Source organism: Crocodylus porosus, unplaced genomic scaffold, assembly GCF_001723895.1.
Source record: "Crocodylus porosus isolate Cpor-Errol unplaced genomic scaffold, CroPor_comp1, whole genome shotgun sequence".
In the NCBI taxonomy this organism is placed as follows: Eukaryota; Metazoa; Chordata; order Crocodylia; family Crocodylidae; genus Crocodylus; species Crocodylus porosus.
This window is the reverse complement of record NW_017728917.1, coordinates 15,789,888-15,814,904: the sequence shown is the minus strand read 5'-3', so window position 1 is coordinate 15,814,904 and position 25,017 is coordinate 15,789,888. Positions and strand designations below refer to the sequence as shown.

The 25,017-nt window shown below is 38.6% G+C and overlaps 1 protein-coding gene across 2 annotated transcripts; it reads left to right on the top strand.

Annotated features, from left to right (window-relative positions):
* The first annotated feature begins 70 nt into the window (after positions 1-70).
* On the top strand, positions 71-18,741 carry CCDC174 (coiled-coil domain containing 174). Of its 2 annotated transcripts, none has more exons than XM_019536795.1 (11): positions 71-192; positions 4,092-4,196; positions 4,997-5,097; positions 6,046-6,104; positions 8,159-8,339; positions 10,122-10,217; positions 11,774-11,910; positions 12,323-12,417; positions 13,302-13,449; positions 15,124-15,273; positions 17,706-18,741. In XM_019536795.1, the coding sequence occupies exons 1-11, from the start codon at positions 151-153 to the stop codon at positions 17,987-17,989; spliced, it is 1,398 nt and encodes a 465-aa protein (XP_019392340.1). In that variant the 5' UTR covers positions 71-150; the 3' UTR covers positions 17,990-18,741. The 2 variants fall into 2 exon arrangements, with proteins under 2 accessions (XP_019392340.1, XP_019392339.1); XM_019536794.1 differs by having other exon boundaries at positions 15,121-15,273.
* The last annotated feature ends 6,276 nt before the right edge of the window (positions 18,742-25,017 follow it).

Here is a 25,017-nt window from a genome sequence, read left to right as displayed (position 1 = left end):
CTCGCTTTACGGCGTCACAAAAAGACCCCTCCCCGGCGGCGGCCTCCGCCGCTTGCAAAGTGCCGCGCTTTACAGCAACGCCGCAAAATGCCAGCAAGATGGCGATGAGTGGTGGTTCTTGGTGACTGTTGAGGAGCCGGTTCCCGCGCCATGGACCGCAGGAAGAAGCCGCTGGATGTGACAGCTGCCTCGGTGAGCCACGGGGCCGGCGGGTTACGTCCCTCCCCCACCCTCTTTGTCCTGTAAAAGCAGGACAAAGATGCCCTCCTGGTGCAGGCCCAAGGGGTGTTTCAAGACCACACAGCTCTTGAATTACGTGTTTTGGTCACCCGTGGGATGGGAAAGACTGTGTTTACTTAAATACAAGACTAGGTTTCCTCCTCCAGTCAGCAGCCCCTTCTCTTACATCGGCAGATGAGGAACTCTCATTGCCCATCATTAAACTGCTGCCAAAAAGTCGGTCGTGCTCCATCACGGAGGCCAGCTGTGAAGTGGATCCTGTGCAGCCAACGTTGAGCGTGACCATAAAACACAGCCCACATTGGGCAGACGTGCTGTTGAGACATGTGTGCGCGTGTGTGTGCGCCAAAAAAGGCTTAGATACTAATGGGAACCTGTCAAAAAGATCTTTTTGTAAAAAAAATTTTAAGGAAAACTTTTCATGTGCCAAACCAAGTCAAATCCAAATTCGGGAATCATTTAAGAACCACATGTAGTCCAGCTAGCGGCAAACATCCTACACCCCTGCCAGGGGCTTCAGATGTTTCCAAATCATTTGACGGGCATCCTACATGTAGGCCCAAGCCCAAAGGCATGAGGTTCGGATGCCCCTACAGCCACAGGGGCAAGTTAGGGAGCAGTCTCCCAGCTCCATGAAGTTGGCATAAAGCCAAGATCTTCCCACTGGAAATGACAGTGGGAGGGTAAATACGTTACTGCTGCCTGGGTACTAACCTATGCCAAAAAGTTTGTGTTTTTTTTTAAATTAAAATTTAGTTCTCTATAATAGAGAGAGAGAGTTATATATATATACGTTCTCTATCATAAAGTTTCTATCACACATCCTAAAACTGCATTAAGAAACCCACACTTCTGGTTATAATAAATGTGCCTGCGCCTCTGCGCACCCACCCTCACCTACCCACATTGCAGTCCCTTAGTCCAAAACCCAATTTAGGGTTTACGATTTTCAGTTCATTCACTGTCACTTATGCTGCTGCTGACTCTGTCGTAGTCCTTCTCGCTGTCTCCAGGTCCAGTTGCATCTCTGTCCGCTTCCCCTTATAACCCATGCCAGAACAGTGGATAAGTTAGTATAGCCCATCTGAGTAAAGTATGTGGTAGTGCCTATTAAGTGAAGTCCCCTGCAACGCCAGCTCTTTTTCAAGTCATGCTGAGCCACTACACTGTAGACATTTTGACTTCTTCTTCACTCCCACAGCTGAGCTGCACCTTTCTGTCCCATTTCCAGTGAGTCTTGTTTCTTCACCAGCCTCCAGTGCCTGGCTGACATTGCCAAACAGGGCCCCAAACAGTTCACCCAGAATCCCTCTGTCACTCCCTCTCTCAGCCAGTTGCATATGATTAGTGTTGCCCTGCTCCCCATGACGTTGCTCAGCCTCTCAGTACCCATGACATAACCATCCAGTTCCAGTCATGAGTGGGGGAATAAATAGCACATAGATTCTTTGTGACAGGTTTCTGGAGTATGTATACACATACTGAGGAGTGCTGAGTTATGGGGTCACCATGGTGTGAAATCCTGTTGACTCTGCTGTGGCCCAGCCCAAAGAACAGATGAGCCTTTTGGCATTGGATTAATATCATGCATAATTATAACAAATTTATAACATTTTCTCTATGTAAAGTCTGATTGTTGGGTAGTCAATCTTATATTCAGGTAAATATGGTAATATCAACAGGACTTTTATAATCAGGGTCATCTTATATTCAAGAAAATATGGTAATACCTATGGGAGTTTTATGTTCGTGTTTGCAAGAAAAGCACTCTATAAACAACAAAAAAGGAGTTAACGTTTTTTATAAAGACTAACTTCAGTTAAGACTATTTCTTGAAAGGTGTTATCATCCAGTTAAGAATTTGTAGGGTTAAAAACATGATTTGCTGTGGTCTTTTTGAGTTCTTTGCAGCAGAAGAATTACTCTAGTATTTTTCCATAGTCAAAAATGACTGAAAATTAAGAGCAGGTGCTGTTTATGGGGTGCCTCAAATCTGATAAGGGGTGATTTGAATCTAAACAAGTTGAGTAGGAGCAACAAGTTGCCCTTTTCTCCCTATCAGATGCTCACAAAATTACACAGTGTTTTCACTAGTTTAAAAATAGAGAGTGCATCTTGGTGCGTTTTCTCCAAAGATTTCAGCGTATTGCCTGTAAGGTGAAATGCTGCTGTGCTGTGACACAGTATATACCTTACCCCACAAAAACCATGCACTGACCACTTCCCCTGTGCATGCATGTCAGTGCTGAATTTGCTTGTGTTTCTGAACTGTAATTAAGGTTTTGTGTTAGACTGTGAGAGGGAGACCTGAAGAGATTCCCTGACCTGCAGGAGGCAGCAGGAAATTCTGTGTGAAGAAGCAGTTTCTTATTGAAAATATTCTCTGTGGATGTAAGGGCATGGCTGTATGATGACCTGTAACTTGACATTCCGTTGCTTTTAATCAGTTGAAGTCAGACAATGCTATCAAAAACTGGTTTTGGTTATGAAATATTCCTACAGGGCAGTGGGTGTACTTGGTAGCCGTGTTGGTCTGAGATGAAAAGACATACAAGAAACTAGAACTCTTGATTCCAAAATGACACCTTTTATCAGACCAACTGGAAAATGGCAAAAAAATTGTCCTTTTGGAACCAAGAGTTCTAGTTTTTTGTATGTCTGCAGGGCAGTGGCACTTTTAAAAATCCCAAATATGGAAGTAGTAAATAACTTAATTGAGAGGCCACCCAGATTGTCCAAAATAGATAAACAGCAAAAATGTCACCTTACTTCAGGTTAAGTAATGTACTTCTAGCTTACGTATCTTGTATTGCTCTCACTAACAGCTTTATTAATAAAAATCAACAGAGCATTGTTTTTCCATCTTCACTCCCCCTCTCAGCATAGTGTAACAATTGCATTGTAACAATGAGCAATAGGAATAAATAAAATTGTATACAAAGCCTTTGATGGTGAATTTATGGGACAGCACTTCAAACAGTTCAGGAAAACCTAGGTTGGTTAGTGTTGTTTTGTATCTTGATAAGGATTATGCTTTGAACAGTGGGTCAGGGAATCAACTAAATGACCTCCTGAACTCCCTTCCAGCCTCCCCCCCCACCCCTTTTTTCTCTCTGACATTATGTGAGGTAGTTAAATGCTAAAATTTGCGATGCATTTCAATATCAAACATTTTCCACTTACCTGGTTAAGGTACATGTTACCAGTGTGTTTTCTGCAGGACTGGCAGGAAAGAAAACATGATCAAGAACACTCCTAAAGGGTACTTAAAGATCATGCACCCTTTTAATGAAGTTTCTGAATAGCACATGGGATGGCGAATAGTGCCAGTGGGAGTTTTACATTAACATTTACAAGAAAAACAATCTAAAAATAGTGTGCAAAGAGTTAGATTTTTAATAAAGACTAACCTCAATCAATTAAGACTCTTCTTTGAAAAGGAATTGTCATCACATTTTCATACAGGTTGGTCTTTAAATTTAACCAAGCAGGTATTTTATTACTATATATTCTCTGTTTTTGTTGGTCTTCGGAGGCTGCTAATAGCTTTGTATGAAATGATCCCTATTCTGTCCCTGCACATTTCCCATCATGGAGTGAAGGATCAGTAATAACAAATGTCTATAAATAACTTTTCAAACCACCTATCGTGCATTGAGTTTTATGTCATTATTTTGGTTTACGGAGCACTAGATATTGCTGTAAATTTTTAAATGTTAAATTCCTGCTCCACATTTCCATGGCTGAAAGGCAGTTGATTTTGTTACAGCTCCACAGTCTTGCTTTTTCACTAGGAATTTCCTTTTATTTTCCTTTGGTAACTCTTGTTGTTTTTATTTCTACCGGGGTAGTTGGTAGATTTGAAGGCTGAACTCTTCCGAAAGCAAGAAGAATTCAGGAAAGAAAAACTATTGAAAGATGCTGGAGTTCCTGTAAAACCCAAAACATCAAATAAGGTAGAAAAAAGTCATGATGAATGTCTTATCTTTATTGTTATTCTTTTTACTTAACAAAATGGAAAAAACAAGGCATTAGTTAATCAAAAGAACATGTCAATGTATTTCAGTATTTCAGTTCAATTGTAAACTCTTGATGGTGGCCTTCATTGAATTTCTATCATGCTCTTTCTGTTTGAGGTTCTCGTACAGAGTCTAAAACTGTCCTCTCATTCCTTGTACATCATATTTTAATACACATTCTTCAGAAGGTCAAGTGATACAACCCTGAAAAAATAGTCCCATAAAAATGGTGTGTTGTGTTACTTATTGATGCCATTATTAATTGTATCTGGAAAAATCAATGAGATATTTTTGTTGACCATATTTGCTTGGAAACATTTTTTTTTTATATTCACTGACACCTTTATATCAGTATTTATCTTATGTTTCACAAAGCCATGTTTAGTCTTTGGAAGTTTCCTGAAAATTTTCACAACTAAAAGCCATAAAAACAGTTTTTGGATTGGATGAAATTTATTTTAAAGCAGTTATAAATAAATACCGTAGGATCTCCATGGACATTACTATTCAGTCTCCAAATGTTTAAATAAAATAAAAACAATGTGATTCTCTTTACTGGGTTTCCTCTCCTGAGTTGTTCAGACATACCTGCTGCATTCAGCAGCACAGGAGATGGATCATTAAATTTAAAATGGTTAGACTAATAGTTATCTGCAGCTTTTTTCTCTTTCCATATTGATTTTTCTTCAATAACCACACACAGTTGAAATCTAATTTTAAAAACGCATATCCCACAGAAACCAAGCATCTGGAACAAGCCGAACACAGGGGTTTCAGGACGAGCTGAGAAAGATGTTGAGCAGAAGATTGAGGAGCAGCAAACATTAGATAAAGCAAGGTGACTTTTAGGCATTATAAGAGATGCAATAGATGCAAAACATATAAAATGTTTAACAGTTGCAGGAAGAGGATATTGTAAATAGTAGTGTGTAGATAAAAGGAGAAGGAAGTAATTTGTTTTTATAGGGATGCAATTAGTTCATTGCTCATTTAATGTCTTACTTCGGGTTACTTTAGAAAATATGTATATTTAAATATATCAAAATGTGATGAGGTCTTGATTTTTTTCTTCTGTGTCAGGAGAGGCATAGGCACAAAACAACATCAGAATCCTTTACATCAAAGACCAATCATCAGCCTAACTTAGCTCTACAGTGTACCACAGAGTGAAAATATAATTGATAATCTCTCATTTTTTTGGCAATGATTCTTATATATTAGAAGTTCTGTCCCTTAGAAACATTCAGAGAAAGGCTTCTAGTACCCTAATCAGAACCTGCTTAGGTTTCTGAGGGTAGTCATATCCAGTGTCCATTCCAAATTGTGTTTTCTGGAAAGCATCTCTTTTTGTGTTGGGTATTCAGTATATCATTGCTAGAAAAGAATTGTTTTGTTCAAGATATTCCTGTCTCTGATAACTGCATCAATGTTTCTATGAACGTTTCATGATACTGACTCTATAATCAGATATCTATACATGCCAAGAAATTGCAGTTAAATTTAAAGGAAAATTTGTCTTTTGTTTACCTGCCAAGAATAGATTTCAGGGTTCTGCATTTTCTTTCAGCTATAGTTAGTAGTCTCTCTGGCACTTAATGCAGTACAAGGGTGGTAGGGGCACAGCAGGAAAAACTCAGAGCGTTTGGTTAAAAGGGCTTCAAAGACAAGCATCAAATGTATTTCAGCATTTCCTTATTCCATTGCAGTCTAAGTGATGATAAACTGTTCTTTTTGGGGTGTATTTGAAATCTGTCATACTGAAATGTTAACAACATTTTCTTTTCAGGCAGAAACTGGAAGAGAAAGCAAAACTGTATGAGAAGATGACTAAAGGAGACTTTCCAGGTGAACAAAACAAGTGTGAAACCAGCGTTTGGGGTTTGGAGTTTTTTTAGGTTTTGGGTTTTTTTGTTTGTGTTTTTTTTAAATCTTGCTTTTTATTTTGTTAGGCTACAGAATTGGCCTTAACCACCTGGTAGTTGACAGCTGTTCAGCTATGAAATACATTACTTCTGTTAATCAATAAACATTTGCTTTTGAGCTAAATGAGCCTTTTTAGAGGTACAGTATAAACTGATTAACACAGGTTATATTGCAAAGAAAGAAAAATAGTTTATTACATTCTGAAGAGTATTCTACTCTAATGGAGAACTGTGGGTTCATGCTTTGTCATTGGGAGAGAGGTGTATTCTGGATTCGTAATAGAAAACCCAAGAACAGTAAACTATGTGGATAGTTTCTAATTGTGGAGGAAGAGACTTATATGAATGGTCTTCATGTAGCCAATTCTATAGGACAGTTTTTTAATACCCACTTTGGAAACTACACAAATGACTAAAGGAGCCTGCTGCAGGTTTATTTAGCTGTTTCATATAGACCATGCATTTGTTAAAGAATTTTTTCTCCCTTGAAATTAATTATCTTAATATCAGTTTTTCTAAACTGAACTTTTTCTTTCATTCTGATGGTTTTATTTTATATGTTGTAAATGAACATTGAAGCTATTGATTAGCACAATAGATGCTCATAGAGAAACAGTTTTTGCGAAAAGAGTGTCTGGGTATTTCATAGTTTCATAGTTAGTAGGGTCGGAAGGGACCTGAGCAGATCATCAAGTCCGACCCCCTGCCATGGCAGGAAAGAGTACTGGGGTCAAACAACCCCAGCAAGGTGTTCATCCAGCCTCCTCTTAAAGGCCCCCAGGGTAGGAGCCAGCACCACTTCTCTTGGAAGTTGGTTCCAGATCCTAATTGCCCTGACAGTGAAGTAGCGCCTCCTAATGTCTAGTCTGAATCCCCCTCTGCCAGCTTGTGACCGTTATTCCTGGTCACTCCTGGTAGTGCTTGGGGGAACAGTGACTCCCCCAATGCCTGCTGGTCCCCTCTGAGTAGTTTGTAACAGGCCACTCGATCCCCCCTCAGTCTTCTCTTGTGAGGGCTGAACAGGTTCAGGTCCCGTAGCCTCTCTTCGTAGGGCCTGCCCTGCTGCTCCCTGATCATGCGACTGGCCCTCCTCTGGACCCTCTCCATGTTGTCCACATCCCTCCTGAAGTGCAGCACCCAGAACTGGACGCAGTACTCCAGCTGTGGCCTGACCAGTGCCGCATAGAGGGGGAGGATCACCTCCTTGGACCTGCTTGAGATGCATCTGTGGATGCATGACAAGGTGCGGTTGGCCTTCCTGACTGCATCCCCACACTGCCGGCCCATGTTCATCTTGGCATCAATGATGACTCCAAGATCCTTTTCTGCCTCTGTACTGACGAGAAGGGAGTTCCCCAGCCTGTAGGTATGCTGCTGGCTCTTCCTCCCCAGGTGCATCACCTTGCACTTGTCAGTGTTGAATCCCATCCTATTCTCATCCGCCCACCCCTGTAACCTGTCTAGGTCCGATTATAGCCTATTCCTTCCTTCTAGCGTGCCCACATCCCCCCACATCTTAGTGTCATCAGCAAATTTGAACAGGGAGCTTTTTACCCCCTTGTCCAAGTCACTGATGAAGATGTTGAACAGTGCGGGCCCAAGGACCGAGCCCTGGGGAACCCCACTGCCCACATCCCTCCAGGTCAAAAATAACCCATCCACCACCACTCTCTGCGTGCAGCCCTCCAGCCACTTGGCGACCCATTTGACTGTGTAAATTTATCTGTGAATTTTTCTGTATGGTACAAAGAAGATTTATTACTTTAAACAAAGTTGCTTTCAGAAATGCAGCTCATCAGTAAGGAGTCAGGTTATAGTTCTGAGTTTGCTTGGCACTAGATGAGATTAAAGTATTATCCGATAGCATAGTCAAGGGCATTTGCAGCGGGAGAGCTGATTGTGGCTATTTCATATTGATTTCTTGTTCAGTTCTGTTCTTTTGATGCCTGCTATCTAAGAATTGATTTTCTGCCCTAGATGAAGAAACTGAGAATTTGTACCTTGTGGATTTCACTCAGAAGATCATAGACAATCAGAGAGAGGTACAGGATCTATGTAGGAGTGAAGCTTCTAGAAAGACATCAGAAAAGGAGGAAGATGAAGAAGAAACACTACCTGAAATGGAAATACCACCTCCACAGGACCCCAGTGAAGAATGGTTGGTAATATACAATGAGCAGAACCATTGAAACAAGTCTGTTTTTTATTTCTAAGCAATCTCTTGGGGAGGTAGTCTGTTTTACAGTCGTTTTGGCTGATAGAACATATTTATGAATGGTGACATCCTTTCACTACAAGAAGCATTCTTTTACATTGATTTTTCTATGTTGTAGGAAGGACACCATATGGGATATCTTATTTCCGTATAGTTTAATCTGTTGGGTTTTGAATATCTGTAAACTTGCAGTGCAGTTTTACTTAACTGCTGTTTTAATTTCCTTTCTTTTATCAAAACTGAGCAAGATGATACTGTTTGCACTGAATTCCTCAAATCCATACGTTTTCTGTGGCATATAAAATAATGCAATTGTTACTGATTCTTAAGGAGTTCAGATGAAGTCTTCCATTACACAGATCAGATTATATCAGCTGGGCCTTTTCCTAAGTCAGAGTTAAATTTTAAAAGCCAGAGATGGAATGTTTATATATCAGTCCTATTTTGTAGGTCTGTTGCCAAAGCACCTATTTGAAAACCCAGTAGCTTTCTTGGATTCTTGTTTTATCTCTGTTCAGATCACTTGAATAGATGAAATGATAAAGTAGGTAACCCACCAGTTATTCCCTTTACATTCAGTTATCTATAAGAGAGAAGAATGTCACAGAATAGAATGCATGATTTATTTGCCTTCCAGTACATTCCTGTAGTGTCCCTAAAGCTCTCACTAGGATTGATTTGTTCATTGCAACTAGACTTAGGAATTTTTTGAGTTATGATGTGTCTAGAAGGCTAAGTTGTAACAGAATCAACCGTTATCACTTAGTACTTAAGATCATTCTGATTTTAAACATAGCCTTTTTAGACTAAAAATGCAAGTCAGAAATGAAGCTATCAGGCTATTTTGTGCTCTGATCATATTTAATTTTCAGAAACATGAGCCAATGTATTCTACTTTCTGTATTCTTTTTCAACATTCGTCTGTACCACCTCAATAAAAGGAAGAGGGCAAATCTAATTACTGTCTTAATAATTAACTAACCCTGGTTTCCTGTGATTCTATGAAGGCACAAGTGTTTCAAAGTTAGCCTTAGGGATCATGTTGCATTCTGGATCAGCAGTACTTCATCAACTGTGACTTGAATTTTCAAAACTTGGATGATTGGAACACTTTTTCCACTAATGCTGCCAAGTTCTTTAGCATCAATAACTACTTCTGTTTATCTGATTCTATAAATGGAGCATTCACTATGATAAAGAGCTTTGCATAAAGCCATCTCTGTCAGTGTTTCAAAGGAGCATTTTGCTATCATTTTACACAGCCTTTGTTCAACTGAGATAAAAATCACTTGAAATCCTTAGTAAATGAGCCTTAGACTGATAATTGAAATATACTGTAGCAATTTAAATTTGTCAGAAGCCAATGTTGCATCATTATTTTCTCCACGGGAAGCAAATACTGTGTTCATAATTTTATTTTGACTTGGAGCTATGTGATGTTTTAACTTTTTAAAGAGTTTTTAAACTATTTTGTGTCTGAGAGAGGCGACAGGCTGAGCATGAGATGGAGTACAGTATATAAATACAATAGCTCTGTCATGGCCACTCTTAAAAATGCATACTTTTATTCTGTTTCTATCGACTGTTATGCTGGAGGTAAACATAAGACACTGAGAGGGTGAATATTCTTGGGAAAGTACTAAACTTTTTATCTACTGGATAAGAGTTCTGTAAATCTCAGGATATAAAACTCTATTCATAAAATTCTTTTCCCTTTAATTTCAGGGTTGATTATGTGGATTCCTTTGGCCGATCTAGACGCTGTATGAAGAAGGATTTGCCAGATCTGCTTAAAATGGATAAAGAGCTTCAGGGGAAAAGGTGTGGCTTTAATGGAAATATTTTCTCCTACAGTATTTTACAAACTGCTTTTTCCCTGAGGAAAAAAAGGACTGTTACTTTATTACCTTCATGTAAATCCAAAATTCCTCTAAGTCACAGAAATCTCTGCATTTATATTGGTAGCAGTAGAATTTGATCCTGTTCATGTTTAAAACAGTGTGCATTATTTTTGGTTTATGATTAAACTGTTACAATCTTTTTATGCAGTTTTGGGGGAAAGGTAGCTCATTTTATCAAAACTTTCCATTTGAAACACGGGCAATAGTCCGAAGTTTGTTTTATTTTGCTCCAGCAATTGATCCTTTAAGAGAGAGGCATGTGCATGCAGTGTTGTCTTGTTTTTAAATTGCAGCATTGGCTCCTGTATTTTACCGTAAAAACAAACGTCTAAAAAAATAAGTTACTGACCTGACAGATACTTGATTTATTTTTCAACTGTGGTCCTTTCTGTGATGAAATTTAATTTATTGAACTCTGAACAATCCCTCCAAATTTTTTCCAGCCCGAATGGTGTCATCACAAGGTTTTTTTAGGAAGCCAAATACAGGGTGACATTCCAAATGAATTTGTTAGCACTCCATTTGTTTGTTTTGGTCATTACATCTATTCTGATAAAACTGTAATGGCAGAGCTGAGAATTATATTGGAAAGTAATTTAGAGTCTCCATGATCAAAGCTTTATTTTAGTTGAAGTGTAAGTTCTTATTTCTCTCATTTGAGGATTCTTCAGCTTGATATTTATCATTTAAAAATAAAATGAGAAATATAAATGCTTTGTTTGCTGGTGATCTGCCAGCAAGCTTTGCTTTAGCTAGGTTATGGGACAAAGAACTGTTTCTTCTCTCCAAAGGAAAACCAAAAGGTAAGGTATTTTCTACCTCAGCTCTTGATCTCTTCTATGCAAGATATAAATTCACTGCCAGTACATTATTGTTTTCAGTTTATTTCATTCTCTGATGTTAAGTCTAAAATGTTGCTATTCAGTCTTGTATCAGCTTCACTACAGATGCCGAGAAAAGTGTGGCCTTTGGTGGATATTCTCTTGAGCTTCATCTTCGCCTTGCATTTTGAGTTAATAGTGACTTCACAAAACCGGTGGAAATGGTACCATCTTAAAGGATCTCTTTGTTTTAAAATATTGTGTCAGAGGGGGAGTATAGTAGACCTTATTCTAAACTGCATTAATTCTTATAGTTCATTCATCATTGTAAAGTTTATCTATGTGCCTAGCTCTGCATGTTCTAGCTTCAAAACTGGAAGCAGAATAGCAGCTTCATATTAATGCCTGTAGTGCAGCACTAATATGGTTATATTGCTTCTGGTTCCAAAACTAACTGATATTTTTGTCCAGTGCTGTGTAGACTGTGGCATGAGCCAGAAGTTCCACAGTGCTATCAGCTCAGCACTACATTTATGCTGTGGAGACATACCTTCATTTTCTTCCAGTAGTGCCCTACATAGCCCATGCTTCTGGTATTCAGTACCACAGAACCCACATTTATATTCTGTAATCCATATTCTGCTTTCTTTATTAGACAAGATACTGATGAGAAGAGTCTGCTCTCTGAAGACATGAGAAGAGAAATTCAGCGGCAGCAGTGGGAAAAAGAGGAAGAGGAGGCCCTAAAGAAACCTATGGGACCCATACATTATGAAGATATTCGTGAAAATGGCATGTATTTCTTTTTATATGGTTTATCTTCATTGTATGATTGCTGGAAGAAGTGTGATTTACCTCGAAGCATAAAAAAGTATTCCCATAGATATAAATTCTCACTTCTGTTAAACAACGATTTTGTGCAATTCCCAGAGAGATATAATGGATTCTTCTATTAATTGGAGAAATAAATCGGAAAATCATTTAATCTCTTAGGGAAAGGTGGTAGGATGCTTCATCACATTTTTAAAACTAGACTGGACAAAAATGTTTGTTTATTAGGAATAGCTCTGAATCACAAGCAAGACAGAGAACACAATGGCCTAGCAGGCTTCTTCCTACTGATGTATACCATGGTGAATTGTGGGCTGTGGTGACTGTAACTCTGGTAAAATATAACCTTGTTGTAACTCCTCCTTTCTTTCAGAGGCCAGGCAGCTTGGTGTTGGTTATTTTTCCTTTTCTCGTGATAAGGAACTAAGAAACAAGCAAATGGAGACATTGGATATGCTAAGAGAACAGGTACGGGGTTAAAAATTGGTTTTGGCATAATTGTATTTTGATTCAGCTACAGGACTCCTAGGTACTACAGTCATACAAATAATAAATGACTTGTACTTGTGGAACCTTGTTTTGAGTACAACTTCGTAAATGTGTTTAGGCTCAGAATTGTTCACTCATGACTTGTGATAACTAAACAGCAAAATATTTGGGGACATATTTTCAAAGGAGGTAGGCTGAAGGTTGGCATTAAAAAATGCTCATTTACTGTAGCTGTTCTAGTGAATGTTTACATAGATTTCAAAATTGCCACTTGCGAGCAGTCATGATAAATATGCCCTCAGGGAAAGTTGGCTCTGAAAGTTGAGGAACTTGATCACATTTTGTATTAGTCTCTAAGCATAAAATATGTAAAGAAGCTCTTATTGCATCAAGTTTGGGAAGCAGTTGTAGGTAGAAGAGGTATAGGTAAATGCATTAAAGGAAATTTTACATCCTAAAGCAAAGAACTTAACTGGTTTGGGCTTTTTTCGTCCATGAGCTGGGGATAGATGTAGCCTCAGTGAAAAATCCTATTTTTAGCTTTCTGAATTTTTCAACTAAGATGTGAAATAAGTACTTTTACAGGGAAAATGTGATAGAGATAAGAGCTCCTTGAAAGCAGACACATTCAATTTGTTATAATTAACTAGTTCACTGAGCTACCTTCACCATTTGAAATTAGTGGTACAGGTCCTGTGTCTGGTAGGATTTGCAAGACTGCATTCAAAGACTGGGATGGGTTTTTCCTTATTAGGATAATGTAGCCGATAATCTGTTTGCTTCGGGCACTGTTGAGGGAAATGCGCAATTGATTGTAATCAAGCCTGAGAGTTAATTAATTAATATCTTCTGTTGTCATTAAGACTCAAGAACAAAGAACAAAACGTGAACATGTAAAAGAAAAACGAAAGGCAGTTCTGGAATCAAGACTGTCTAAACTTCGAGCAAGGAAGATGAAGAGATTGAAAGAGGAGGGAATAGAGGAAACTGAAATCAAACTGGAAGGTGGAGGTATGAACTTTTGCAAGTACTTTTGGTTTTTTTTTTTAAATGAGCTTTTGCTTATGGGGGGAAGATAGGTTGTTCAGGCTGAATTTTGCTGATTGTATTTATCAGCATTATATATTCTACATATATTAAACTATGGGACTGTGAAAAAACTAACAGTTCAAATAATTACACACAGATGTAAAAATGGACAGTCACCTTGCTGGGATCACCTGCCCCAGCTGTCTTTCCTGCCTGGTGCAGGGGGCTGGACCTGATGATCTTCCAAGGTCCCTTCCAGCCTTACAATCTATGAATCATGTTAAAATAGGGGGGTTTTATGCATAGGATAGCAAGTTATGTGCTTTGTGTATTATAGTACCGGCAGCATTCATGTCTGCCGGCAAGAATTAAGCAGGTTGTTTAAAGTTAGAGTAGCAGGCATTTTAATAGTGGTTTTAAGATGGGATGGTGCAAAGAAGTACATCTCATTTGAGTTGTGAGAGAAGCCAGATTCTGTATACTCATACAAATAAGACAAGTGCAAGTAGTGGTAAGGGGCCAGATTTTGTTGTCCAATGACAATGTACAACTATCAGAGGCCAGAGTTTTGTCATCATGTCATAGCTATGACTCATTTCTTCAACAAGAACCCATTCTGCTACATGACTTTTTTTTGTATGAGGATGTACGAATGGATGCACTACAAAACTTTATGTGCACATGGGGTACTTCTTTATGCTGTCCTCCACTAACAGTCCCCGAATGAGAGAACAAAATACTATTATGAAGAATTCACTTGAGGTCTCTGTATTTAAATTAACTGCTCTTGAGTTAGCCTAGCTACACTGAGAGCAGCCACAATGCAAAATAAGTCTCCGGCTATACAGAATAGTTGTTATCCATTAACAAGTTAAGCTGATGGAAGTTTTAATCTAAATCCTGGTATGGCCCCATTAACTGAAGTTAAAATCAGCATTGCACTTGTTTTGAGGGCTTTTGTATATGGACAGGATTCAAGGGAATATTCAAGTAACTGCAGCAAAGACAAGCCTTGAGGAAATGGAAATGTCAGAAGTCCATGTAAAAGAGGTCATGAACTTCTGAGTTCCAGTCCCTGTCCTGCTTTGGCACCATCTTTGGAATTGAGAGTTATTTCATACTGTCTTCTTTCTCCTTTGTAAAATTGAGTTAATACCCCTTCACAGTGCTGAACCAGTGATTAATTGAAGAGTGTTTTGAAAATAGCAGTACTATATCTGTGTTAAGTCTTATTATTATGAAAAGAAATAAGAATACTACTGATTTTCTTCATGATTAGTAAGCTGGGGAAATATGCTACTGTTTTAATTTTACCTATTTTCCCATCTTCAGTATATAGCTCAACCAATTCCTGTGTCAGTTATTAGGCAACACATTTTCAGCCACCTTTCCGTATCACTGAAACCTAATAAAGTGTCTCTTGATAGATTTGTTTCTTGATTAACTGGCTTATTCCTTATCACTTGTGAACTAGTGCGCAGTAATTAAAAAACGTCCATCTTCCCAGTCAGATGCATTTTGTTCTAATTAGAGAACTGCTGTAGACTTCATTAATGTAAACAGCTATTACGCTTGTATGCATCCTGTGATGTTTGTATCTAAACTCATGCCATGTCAGTAACAAACTTTTTCCCTCTTTCTCCTAAACAAAAGCAGATGAAGTAATTGGTCCAGTACCAGCTGAACCAGAAGCCACCATGGCTGCAAGAGTTGCTTCAGAAAGTAGGAAAGTGGAGGTTGTCATTCAGGAGAGAAAAGATACCAAGCCAGGTGTGCCATATGTTCGCGAGTGGGATAAAGGCAAAGGTAAGAAAACTAGCCTATGAACTTAAACATGGGATAGGAAGAAATGCTATTTAAGTTATAGAATGAGCCCAATTCTTAGTTATGCTTGGTGATAAGCAGCAATGGGGCTGAGACGTAAAGGAAACTATTTTCTTTTTCCCCTTTCTTTCTGGTGCTCGTTACCATGATTAACCACCTTGGCTATGACCTGAGCAGGTGGTGTAATGTTCTGTAAGATTATCCTCTGCTTGCATTCATGGGAGGTCCATGAAATTGTAAATAATATGATTTTTTTTGGTCTATACTGATTTTACTGTATGAGGGGTCATGTGTAACATTAGTGTCTCACTTTGAAATGCTTGAATAGATTCTGTATTGCATCAAATAATGTAAACAGACTATGGAGACAGATGGAGTCTGAGAACAGACAAAAGGCAATAAGGAAACACTGAGTGGGTGGAAAAGGTAGGCATTGTCAGGTAGGTCTCTGAAGAAGGGGATTCTCGATTTGAGGCAAATACAAACAAGAATCTATTGATCTATTTCATGCATAGTAAATAGTAAATTTGGATCTAAAGTGAGGGCTTTGTCTGAATTACATGCACAGCAGGGCCCTGAGATCCATCTGCTATTATAGTATAGATAATTACAATACAAAAGTTGCTATATATAAGGCAGACCCAAAAAAGTTAAAAGCTTGGAGATCCAAAGTTCTGTGAAGGACAACAGAGTGCATCAGAACATTTGGGATCTGTTCAAGAACATCCTGAGAGAGATGGAATCAGTACTAGCTGTGATAGCTGATAAAAGCACATAGGATAGTAAAACCAAACCTGCGACAATACATGCATTGGGGATGCTGTACTTGATTAAGTTCATTCATCAGTAAATTGTAAAGATGCTAGGCATAGTACCAGACATGATTGATCCTTAGAAAGGTATGTAGAATGATACAATGCTAATTGGATACAGTAGTCATAAAGGTTAATTATAAAGAACATTACTCACCAAGCAGCAATATGCAATCATGCATTCCTGATGTTAGCACTTAAAATGCATAAAAAGAATAGACTAGGAATGTACTTTGGATTTGTGTTTAACCTTGCACTAACTCTGTTGTCAGTCAATCTGATGATCCCCTAGCTGATAGCATGAATAAAGGCTATACTAAACATATATTCATTGAACAGTTGCCACTTACATATCTGAACTGTGTTGCAGTAGGACCTAACAGGTCTATATACATAATTTCTAGCCTTATATTAAAAATAAAACTTGAAATAGTTTACAGTCTATGATCTGTAACCACTTTAGCACCACACCTTAAACAATGTGATAGATGCAACTCCCTGCTTTACTGATGTACTTTTTTTTTTTTTTATTAGTGCTTAATATTTTTATTGTGTTAGCATAACAGTAAACCATTTTTATTGGGGATCTATTTGCTGAATATGCACACAATATTTTTGTCCCAGGAATATGTAAAATCCATTAATTTCTCCATGGCAGTTGAAATGGGTTTTGCGAGAGAAATCATAGCTGTTTTAAAGAGACACTCAAAGCACTGAATTTTATGTTTTGTTTTATATGTTTTATAAATATGATAAAGTTGAGTTATTGGAACACAGCACTTCATAGCTATTTTTAATGAGAAATAATTGACATTGAAATTAAGTTGTCTACCACTTTTGCTGACATGAACAACTCATCCAAGACCACCATAGGGCATAGCACATTTTAATAATAGCTACTTTGACATGGTTGTCTTCTTTTAATACCTTCAAAATCTTAGGGTGTCTGTACATGAGCACAGAGGCTGCTCCGACACGCTGTAATTACTCGATTAATTGAGCCTTCTGGAACACAGCAATTACTGTGCTCCAGCAACCTCCTGCATCTCGTGTATCAGTGTCCTTATGCTTAAAAATGGCATCAGGCATGCTTGAACTGAAACTTGTCAAACGAGCTTCAGTTCAAGTGCCCTGCCAGCATATTTAAGTATAGGAACACTTGTACACGAGATGCAGTGGCACTTTAGAGAGTGGCTCTTGCTGCCGCTCTAATTAAAGCGCTATCCTTTCCACCCCCGGAGCATATCTAAAAATGCCCTTAGTGCCTTGCACTGGGGCTAGCCCTATACTATTAGCAACTTTCTATAAACCAGTGACCAGATTATTTAAAAACTATGTCTTTTTAAAATTAAAATTGTGAATGTTGAAATTTTTTTTTTAATGCTTTTTAGAGTGATTTTGATTCCTTGAGTTTAGATGAAATTCACCCTATCATGATAAAGAAGTAGAAAGCTGTTTTGCTAGTCACTTTAAGCAACTCAGTTTTCCTTTGCTATTAAACTGTGAAAAGAGGGGATACCTTCCTAGGACGGAAACATAAATCATCGTTGTACAGTAAAACTTGGATACAAATTATCATGTTTTTTTTCTGCATCGTAACAGATTTTACTTCCGGACTATGGTCAAGGAGACAGTCCGCTCTTAGAGATGAACGAGATCCAGAGTTTGCACCACCTTCTAATTACTTTTGGGGCCAAAAGCCTGCCAGCAACCAAAAAAGCCAGAGTTGGAACAGGCCTGAACCCTCTCATGAAAAATTGGAACCGGAATCAGCACCAAACCAGCAGTTTCCATCAACACAGACTTACTACAACAGCCCCCCAAATCAGCAGCCACTTTACCAAAGTCTAGATGACATGCTGTCTTATTACAAGCAAGTGACTTGAGATTATTTATTGCATAAGGAAGAATCTTAACTTAAATAATTGAAATATAATTGTGTTATAAGTATACATCTATTGTTCTTTCCAGACCTTGGGGAGACTGGTTTTCATAATAATGAAATCTCTCATATGAACCAAGGCTATTAGAACTGTCACAACACATAGCCACATATTTGCTCCCTCAGGGCTGTACTCCAACTGTATTAAAAACCCATGGTTTGGTGGCAGTATTTAATTGAAATAACAATCACTCTTTATGTGTTTTTTACTATTTCTGTACATTTATGTCTTGGTTTTGAAATCATGAATAGAGATGATATTCTCTTCAGATAAATTTTAATTCTTTTGATGAGATTTTTTATTTTATTTCCTCAAACGGCCATTGGTGGAAGAACTAATGTATAGTTTGAGTCTATTACAAACTGAAAATCAAATTCAGTGATGGTATGATCAAGTACTTTAAAAAAGTTAAAATGATCACCTCTATTTGTTAGCCAAAACTTCTGGGATTAAATTTAAAATTAATATTTTCTATAAGAACACGCATCTACCTATTTTCGTATTTGGACATCACTGGGTAAGTTAGTACTCGCTTCCCCATCCCTAAATAATTATGTGGAGTTGTTCACATTTGTCATAGTGCCTCCTGCTTTCAAAAGATCTGCTTACATCTTGTAATTGTATAAAACATTTCAAATTTTGAGTGGCACTGTGTAAATCAATAAATAATGCCTACATATTCACAGGAAGGTTGGGCCAAGTATGACATGATGGTGGCTTAGATGTGACAGTTTGCAAAGTACCATTTTTCTTGTTAGGTGCATTTGTGTCATTACTTCAACCCATTTACTAACAGGATGGCATTACTTTTATATGCTACCCTACTGTCATACTTGCAGAATGGAGGTACAGACTACAGTACTATGCTTCAAATAGCTAGATAGCAGGGGGTATGGATTTGTTATTTAGAAAATTTAAGCTCTGATTTTAAAAAAGCAGTTGGGATGAAATCTGACTATGACTCTTCCAGACTGATAATATTTATATGGGTACGTCAAAATGGCAAACTAAATTTGGTATGAAAATAATAAGCTCTGTAGAAGCCACAAAAGTGTGCACAAAAAGTTGCTGATATTTTGTTCTTTTAAGATCATGCAGCATCCTAGAATTTTGGAGTGTTTTGAGAGGTTGGTAAATAGCAGAGAGGACTAAACTGACTTGTGCAAGGTCATTCAGCAGGTGTGGCAGTGTGTGGAAGACATCTTGTTCCCAGACTCAAATCTGTTTACTGTGTTAAATTTGTCTCTCAACCCCTAGAAGCAGTAACCCTGAGCACAGTCACTTAGAAGTCTAGGTTTTCTTTAAAAATTATTTGTGGAGTATGGAGCTCTGAAAAACCTTTAGTTTTATGTACCTGTTAAAAAAAGATTTGGATTTGTGAAAAAGTGCAAAAGCAGGAAAATCTATATTGTGCATAGTTTAGCTTTCCATCTTTTGAGTTATTTGGAATGTAAATGATTTTGTAGCAAAAACTTCTCCAACATGACAGATTGTTTGACCTCTTGCATCTGTCCTCAAACTTTTACAGAAAAGGTCATCTTAGACAGTCATACCATTTTGTTTTGATGCTTGTTTTATTAAAAATCTCACATCAGTTAGACAGTTCACTTATAAAGCAAGAGAAAAATGCTCTGTCTGACTGTTCTTACTGATCTAAAAAACTCATTTAATATAGTCATTGTCAGCAACAACACAAAACTAGATGTTTCCTCTGCACAGTCTCTTATAAATGAATCCAGATTATTCCCACCAGATGGCAGTCTAATACTTGCATATTTTCCAGTAAGAGCCCAATATATGGGTACTTAATGTACAGTTGTGTTCCAAGTAGCACTGAAGTTACTTGTATGTTTCTCCAGAGCATTGGTGGGATATCTGACACCCTCTCTACTCCATTCACCCAAATGCAACATAAACCAATGGTTCAAGGTCTTTGGATCCACTCAGTACTAGTTGACAGGAGCACATCGGTGTGGCACAGGTTGACCAGTGGAGTCCTTCGGGGCTCAGTAGTTGGGCTGGTACTCTTTAACATCTTCATTAACAATCTGGAGTCGGGAGTCTGATGTGAAGTGGCAAAGTTTTCAGATGACACCAAATTATGGGGTGGGCAGTCACACTGCAGGACGGGCTGGGGATACAGGCCGACTTGGACATGCTGTCAAGATGAGCTGACCAAAACTGGATGGCCTTCAATGTAGAGAAATGTACGGTGCTGCACCTCAGTAGGAAGAACTCTCAACATACAGGCTTGGCAGTGCTACGCTCGCTAGGACCACCACCGAAAAAGAGTTGGGGGTCCTGATTGACTACCAGATGAATACAAGTCATCAAAGCGATACTATAGCTGGCAAAGCAAACCAAACTCTGGCGTGCATCTACCGATGCATCTCCAGAAAAACCATGGATGTCATCCTCCTGCTTTACTCGGCCTTGGTAAGACTGCAGCTGGAGTACTGCATCCAGTTTTGGGCCGCCCCACTTCAGGAGGGATGTGGAAAAGCTTGAGAGAGTCCAGAGAAGAGCCACTTGTATGATCCTAGGCTTGGAGGGCAAGGCATATAAGGAGAGGCTGAGGGATCTGGGATTCTTCAGTCTGGAAAAGAGAAGGCTCAGTGGGGACTTGGTAGGAGCCTACAATTATATAAGGGCCTGGGAGAACAGCTGTTCACCAGAGGGAGCTAGACATAAGAAAAATTCTTTATGGTGCATGTGCCCAGGGTCTGAAGCAGACTACCACCAGAGGTAAGCACCTACTCTGGACTCTTTCAAAAACATCTGGATATTTTTCTTGCTGGGATCACGTGAAATCTATGAATCTATATTTTATGACAGCAGCTGCATTCATTGAAGACACAAGTTGTTGAAACCCAGCTTTGAACCTTCAACAGCCAAGGGTAGGGACATTTCATTGGAGTGCCATCAGACTCAAGGGAAATCTCACAGCTTTTAGGTACTATGGCATGTCTGAGTTCTTATAGAAAATCACCAGCTGTACAATGGCATTCAATACAATGTTCCTAGAACAACCTAGATTCCAGTTATAAACAAATGGTTTCAATTTTGGGGGACACAAAACTGGTTCCTAGCCTGGCCATATTGTTGAAATACCTTTTGAAATGCTATCTGAAGCACGGGCCAGGGAATCCATTGAAATAATCAGTGTTTGATCGGAGAGTCTTTGCCAAGCAAGTTTCACTGTTGGGGGAAAAAAGCTGTTGTTGCTCTAGTTTGATAAGATCAGATTGGTTGATTCCTTTTGCTCTTGGAAGGAAATGTGAGAGATGAAAATCATTGTTGTCATCTGTTTATGATTTAAACCTTTGAAATATAGCTAATAAGCTTTTTTTGATATAGAAAAATAGTACCATCCTCATTTTTATGGGGAGAGAGGCAGAGGTGAAGTAACTTGGCCAAGCCTACATAAGGAATTGCTGTTAGCACAGGCAAGCTTAGAACACAGGAGTTTCTGGTTCCTAGACCCATATTAAGGCCACTAAACCACGTTGTTGTACCCTTCTGTAATGTTTGGGAACAGCTGAATTAGAGCATAAAATTAGAGTATGCAAACTTCATCTGTAAAAATTAGAGTATGCAAACTTCATCTGTAAGATTTTAGATCCAAGCAGTTCTAAGACTCAAACACATACTTCTCTTTACCAAATGGTCATATTGTCGGGTTCTGACCTATTGTGACATGTATGTTGGTGTCAGAATGTAGAATTTGTAGCAAGTCACTTGCTCTCTGACAGCTTTTCCAACATAGTAGCAACACTTCTCCCTTGCTGATCTTTTGGTGTTTTTATTTTAATCAAGGGGAGGGTGCATGGAAAGATGTAGATGTTAAGCACCTTTAGTGATCAGGTAAGAAAGTCTAGTTTGATGTAACTACAAAAGAAGCTCCAACTGTTTAAGGATGCCCATTTTGAAGATATTTTTTGTCTTAAAAAATTAAGGCAGTGAAAATAAAATATATCGGGTCTTCATTAACTAACTACCATCTTCTGAGTTTTCCAGCCTAGGTCTTTTGTAACTAGGGAGTGGTTTTGAAACCAATGTTCTTTTTTTCTGATAGCTTATAGCAAATACTAACTCTTTTAGCTATGTGAGGAAAACCCCCACATTGGAAAATATTAAGTAATTTAAATAGTTGAGTTAAAAACAAAATTACAACCAACAAATATGTTTAGGGGCCCTGTTCCAATTTCCTTATCTGCATGTCTTAAATATGTTGATATTGAACTTGTGTACACAAGGTCATGAGTTTATTTTTCCTTCATCTGAAGCGTTACATGCCTGTAAACTCTTCGTAATCAGCTGTATCCATCTTATTCAATTAAGGTAAAACCCCCTTTCTTAATAAAGGATCTTAGAGTTAGATGCCAGAATCCTACTGAATTTCAATACATTTTAGGCACCTAACTACTCTAAACATCAGTTTGAGTAATCCTTTATAGAATATAATGTGACAATACATCTGGGGCCAATATAAAGATATAGTAGCTAGGAAGTGGCAAAATGTGTTGTGTTTTGAAATTGTAGTAGTTATTTAAGTACAGTAATGAGGGGATTATGTCATCGAGGCCAGGAGTGGCTAACCTGTGGCATGAGTGCCACAAATGGCATGGGCAGCCCCTCTTTGTGGCACTTGGCAGACCATGGAGGGGACAGACAATACGGTGGCAGTTAGGATAGGGATTAGAAAGCAGAGCAGCAAATCAGACAGGGCAAGAGGATGTGGGGCTAATTTGTAGTATGTCTGCCAAGAAGGTTAGCTCCCACTGATCTTAGCCAGCTGCCTTCCAGTACAGGAGTCTCCAAGGCTGGCTTCAGTCTTCGGTAACCAAGTGTAGTTCATTAGGGTCTGTTAATCACAAAATCTCACTCGTATTCCATCTGCAAGCATTGCCTTGTGGCTGTCCATCTAGGTAGATTAAACTTCATGCTAGTATTAATGCCATGTCCTAAATCAGCATGTAGTCATGTTAAATATGCAAGGAAAGCTTAGTTTAGCAAGGGAAATGTAAGTTAGATATAGGGAAGAGTTCTCACTAGGAAGGTGGTAAAGCATTGGAGCAGGCTACCCAGAGAGGTGGTACCCAGGGTTCCTTCCACTCAAATTTTCTATGATTCTGTATATCATAGCTGTTGGATTTCACCCTAGAAATAGTTCCACTTGAGTAGGTGAAACATTTCCTCAGGACAGTTGTTGTCATCTTGCTAAATAATGTACCCTTGAATGTTTAATCCTTTTCAGCCTAGGATCTCAGTGACTATTCAATGTTCAGTGATTTAAACATTACCAGATCATCTTGAGGTAAGAAAGTATTACTATTCCCACTTCACAGAAATCAAGGCACAAATTATTTTACTCTTGACTGCTCATCAAGTGTGTGGTAGAGCAAACAACCCCCACCCCACCCAGTTCTCCCATCTCCCTTAGTGCATGCAACGATGCTTCCCTTTAAAGGCTCTGTAACTCGGGAAAAGTTGTTTAGAATAAAAGCAAAAATTTTATTTGACATGAAGTGAGTCCTCAGCCTCACTCCACTCCTGCTGAAGAGAAGACAAATTGCTCCAAACTTTGAGCTCAATTTGAATTCCATGCTCAAATTATTTCCTCTGAGCAATTTTCCTTTGTACAGCATTCACGTCTATTTTGCCGGCCATTTCAGTCATTGACATTAAACTTCCTGCACCCTGCGAGCTTCTGATTGCTGGATAGTCTTGCAGAGATGTGATTTTAGTTTAATAGTGATATTGAGCTGTGGTTTTGAATCAGAATCCTCCATTTTGTTAAAAGGCTTTATGTAAAAGTGTATAATCAAACTTTGATTTTTTTTAATCCATTCTGCCTCATAACTGACATTAAGAACAGCAGGATTCTTCAGCTCACCCATGCTATCCCAGACCTATATGTTAAGAGGGTGTCATTTAGGTTCCCTTGGTTTCTAACAGACTCACAATTGGATTCGTGTAGACTTTTCTTTTTTACTAATGTGTAAAAGAGTGAAAGGGAGTTTAAATTAGGATACATTACATACAGATGGACTTAAGAAGGGGTGGGGTAAGGTAATAAGTAGGGTAGATTATATGTTCTTCTGGTCTTTTAACTGCTTTTCTTTTTACAATAATTTCTGTTCCCTTTCATAAGCCACCTCAAGTTCACTCAATGTGTCTAAACTGAAAAAACAGTACATTCTTAGCTGGTGTTGCCTACTGCTGTTGAAAGCAGCAGTAAAAGGAAAGGAGTTTAAGCTCAGGCTGATGTCTTGAGTGGAAGCCTAGGGCTGAACTTGAGAGGCTCAACTGAATTAATTCATTCCTTCAAGGCACATCTGTTTTGTAAAAAAAAGAAGCTACATTTGTGCTCCACGTGAACATCTCTTCTGGCTAGTGCAGGCAATGCTTGCAGTGACAATGTGGCAGCCTAGACTTCAGCACAGGACAGCAGGTCAAGGTGCAAACCCAGCATCCCAGCACCTTATGCAGCCCTTTCTGAAGTCTAAATTGCTATTGTTAGCAGAACTCACTAGCCTAAGCCAAGGGGTGTGTGGTCTGGCTGTCTGTGTACTGGTCACACCTTTATTTGTCACATAGACATATCTTTAACAGGCAGTTGCTTCAATTTAAAGGTGGTGTCTATGGTGGAGTATGAATCTAAGTGCACTAAGCGGTTCAATGTCCCTTGGTAAGGAACAGAGAGATCTGTAAATTACATTGACTTCCACTCCCCTTAAACATACTTATATTTGCCTCTGACTTTGCACTGCAACTTGATTCCTTCATGATCCTTTAACACAGTTATACCTGTTTTAAAAGAGGTCCAGTGAGACTACATAGCCTGCCAAGGAGCCATGTTTAGTCAGTGGTACAACTAGAATTAAATTCTAAGCATCCCAGTTTCCTTCTCCTTGCCTAAACCAACTCAAATTGCAGGCCAGTTGGTCTCCTACCCTTGTCACTCCTTT

Excerpts from the sequence above, each read along its gene's own strand:
- CCDC174 (XM_019536794.1), top strand. The coding sequence starts at position 151 with ATGGACCGCAGGAAGAAGCCGCTGGATGTGACAGCTGCCTCG. Across the intron at positions 12,418-13,301 it reads TGGATATGCTAAGAGAACAG|ACTCAAGAACAAAGAACAAA; the intron begins GTACGGGGTTAA and ends GTTGTCATTAAG. Across the intron at positions 13,450-15,120 it reads AATCAAACTGGAAGGTGGAG|CAGATGAAGTAATTGGTCCA; the intron begins GTATGAACTTTT and ends CCTAAACAAAAG.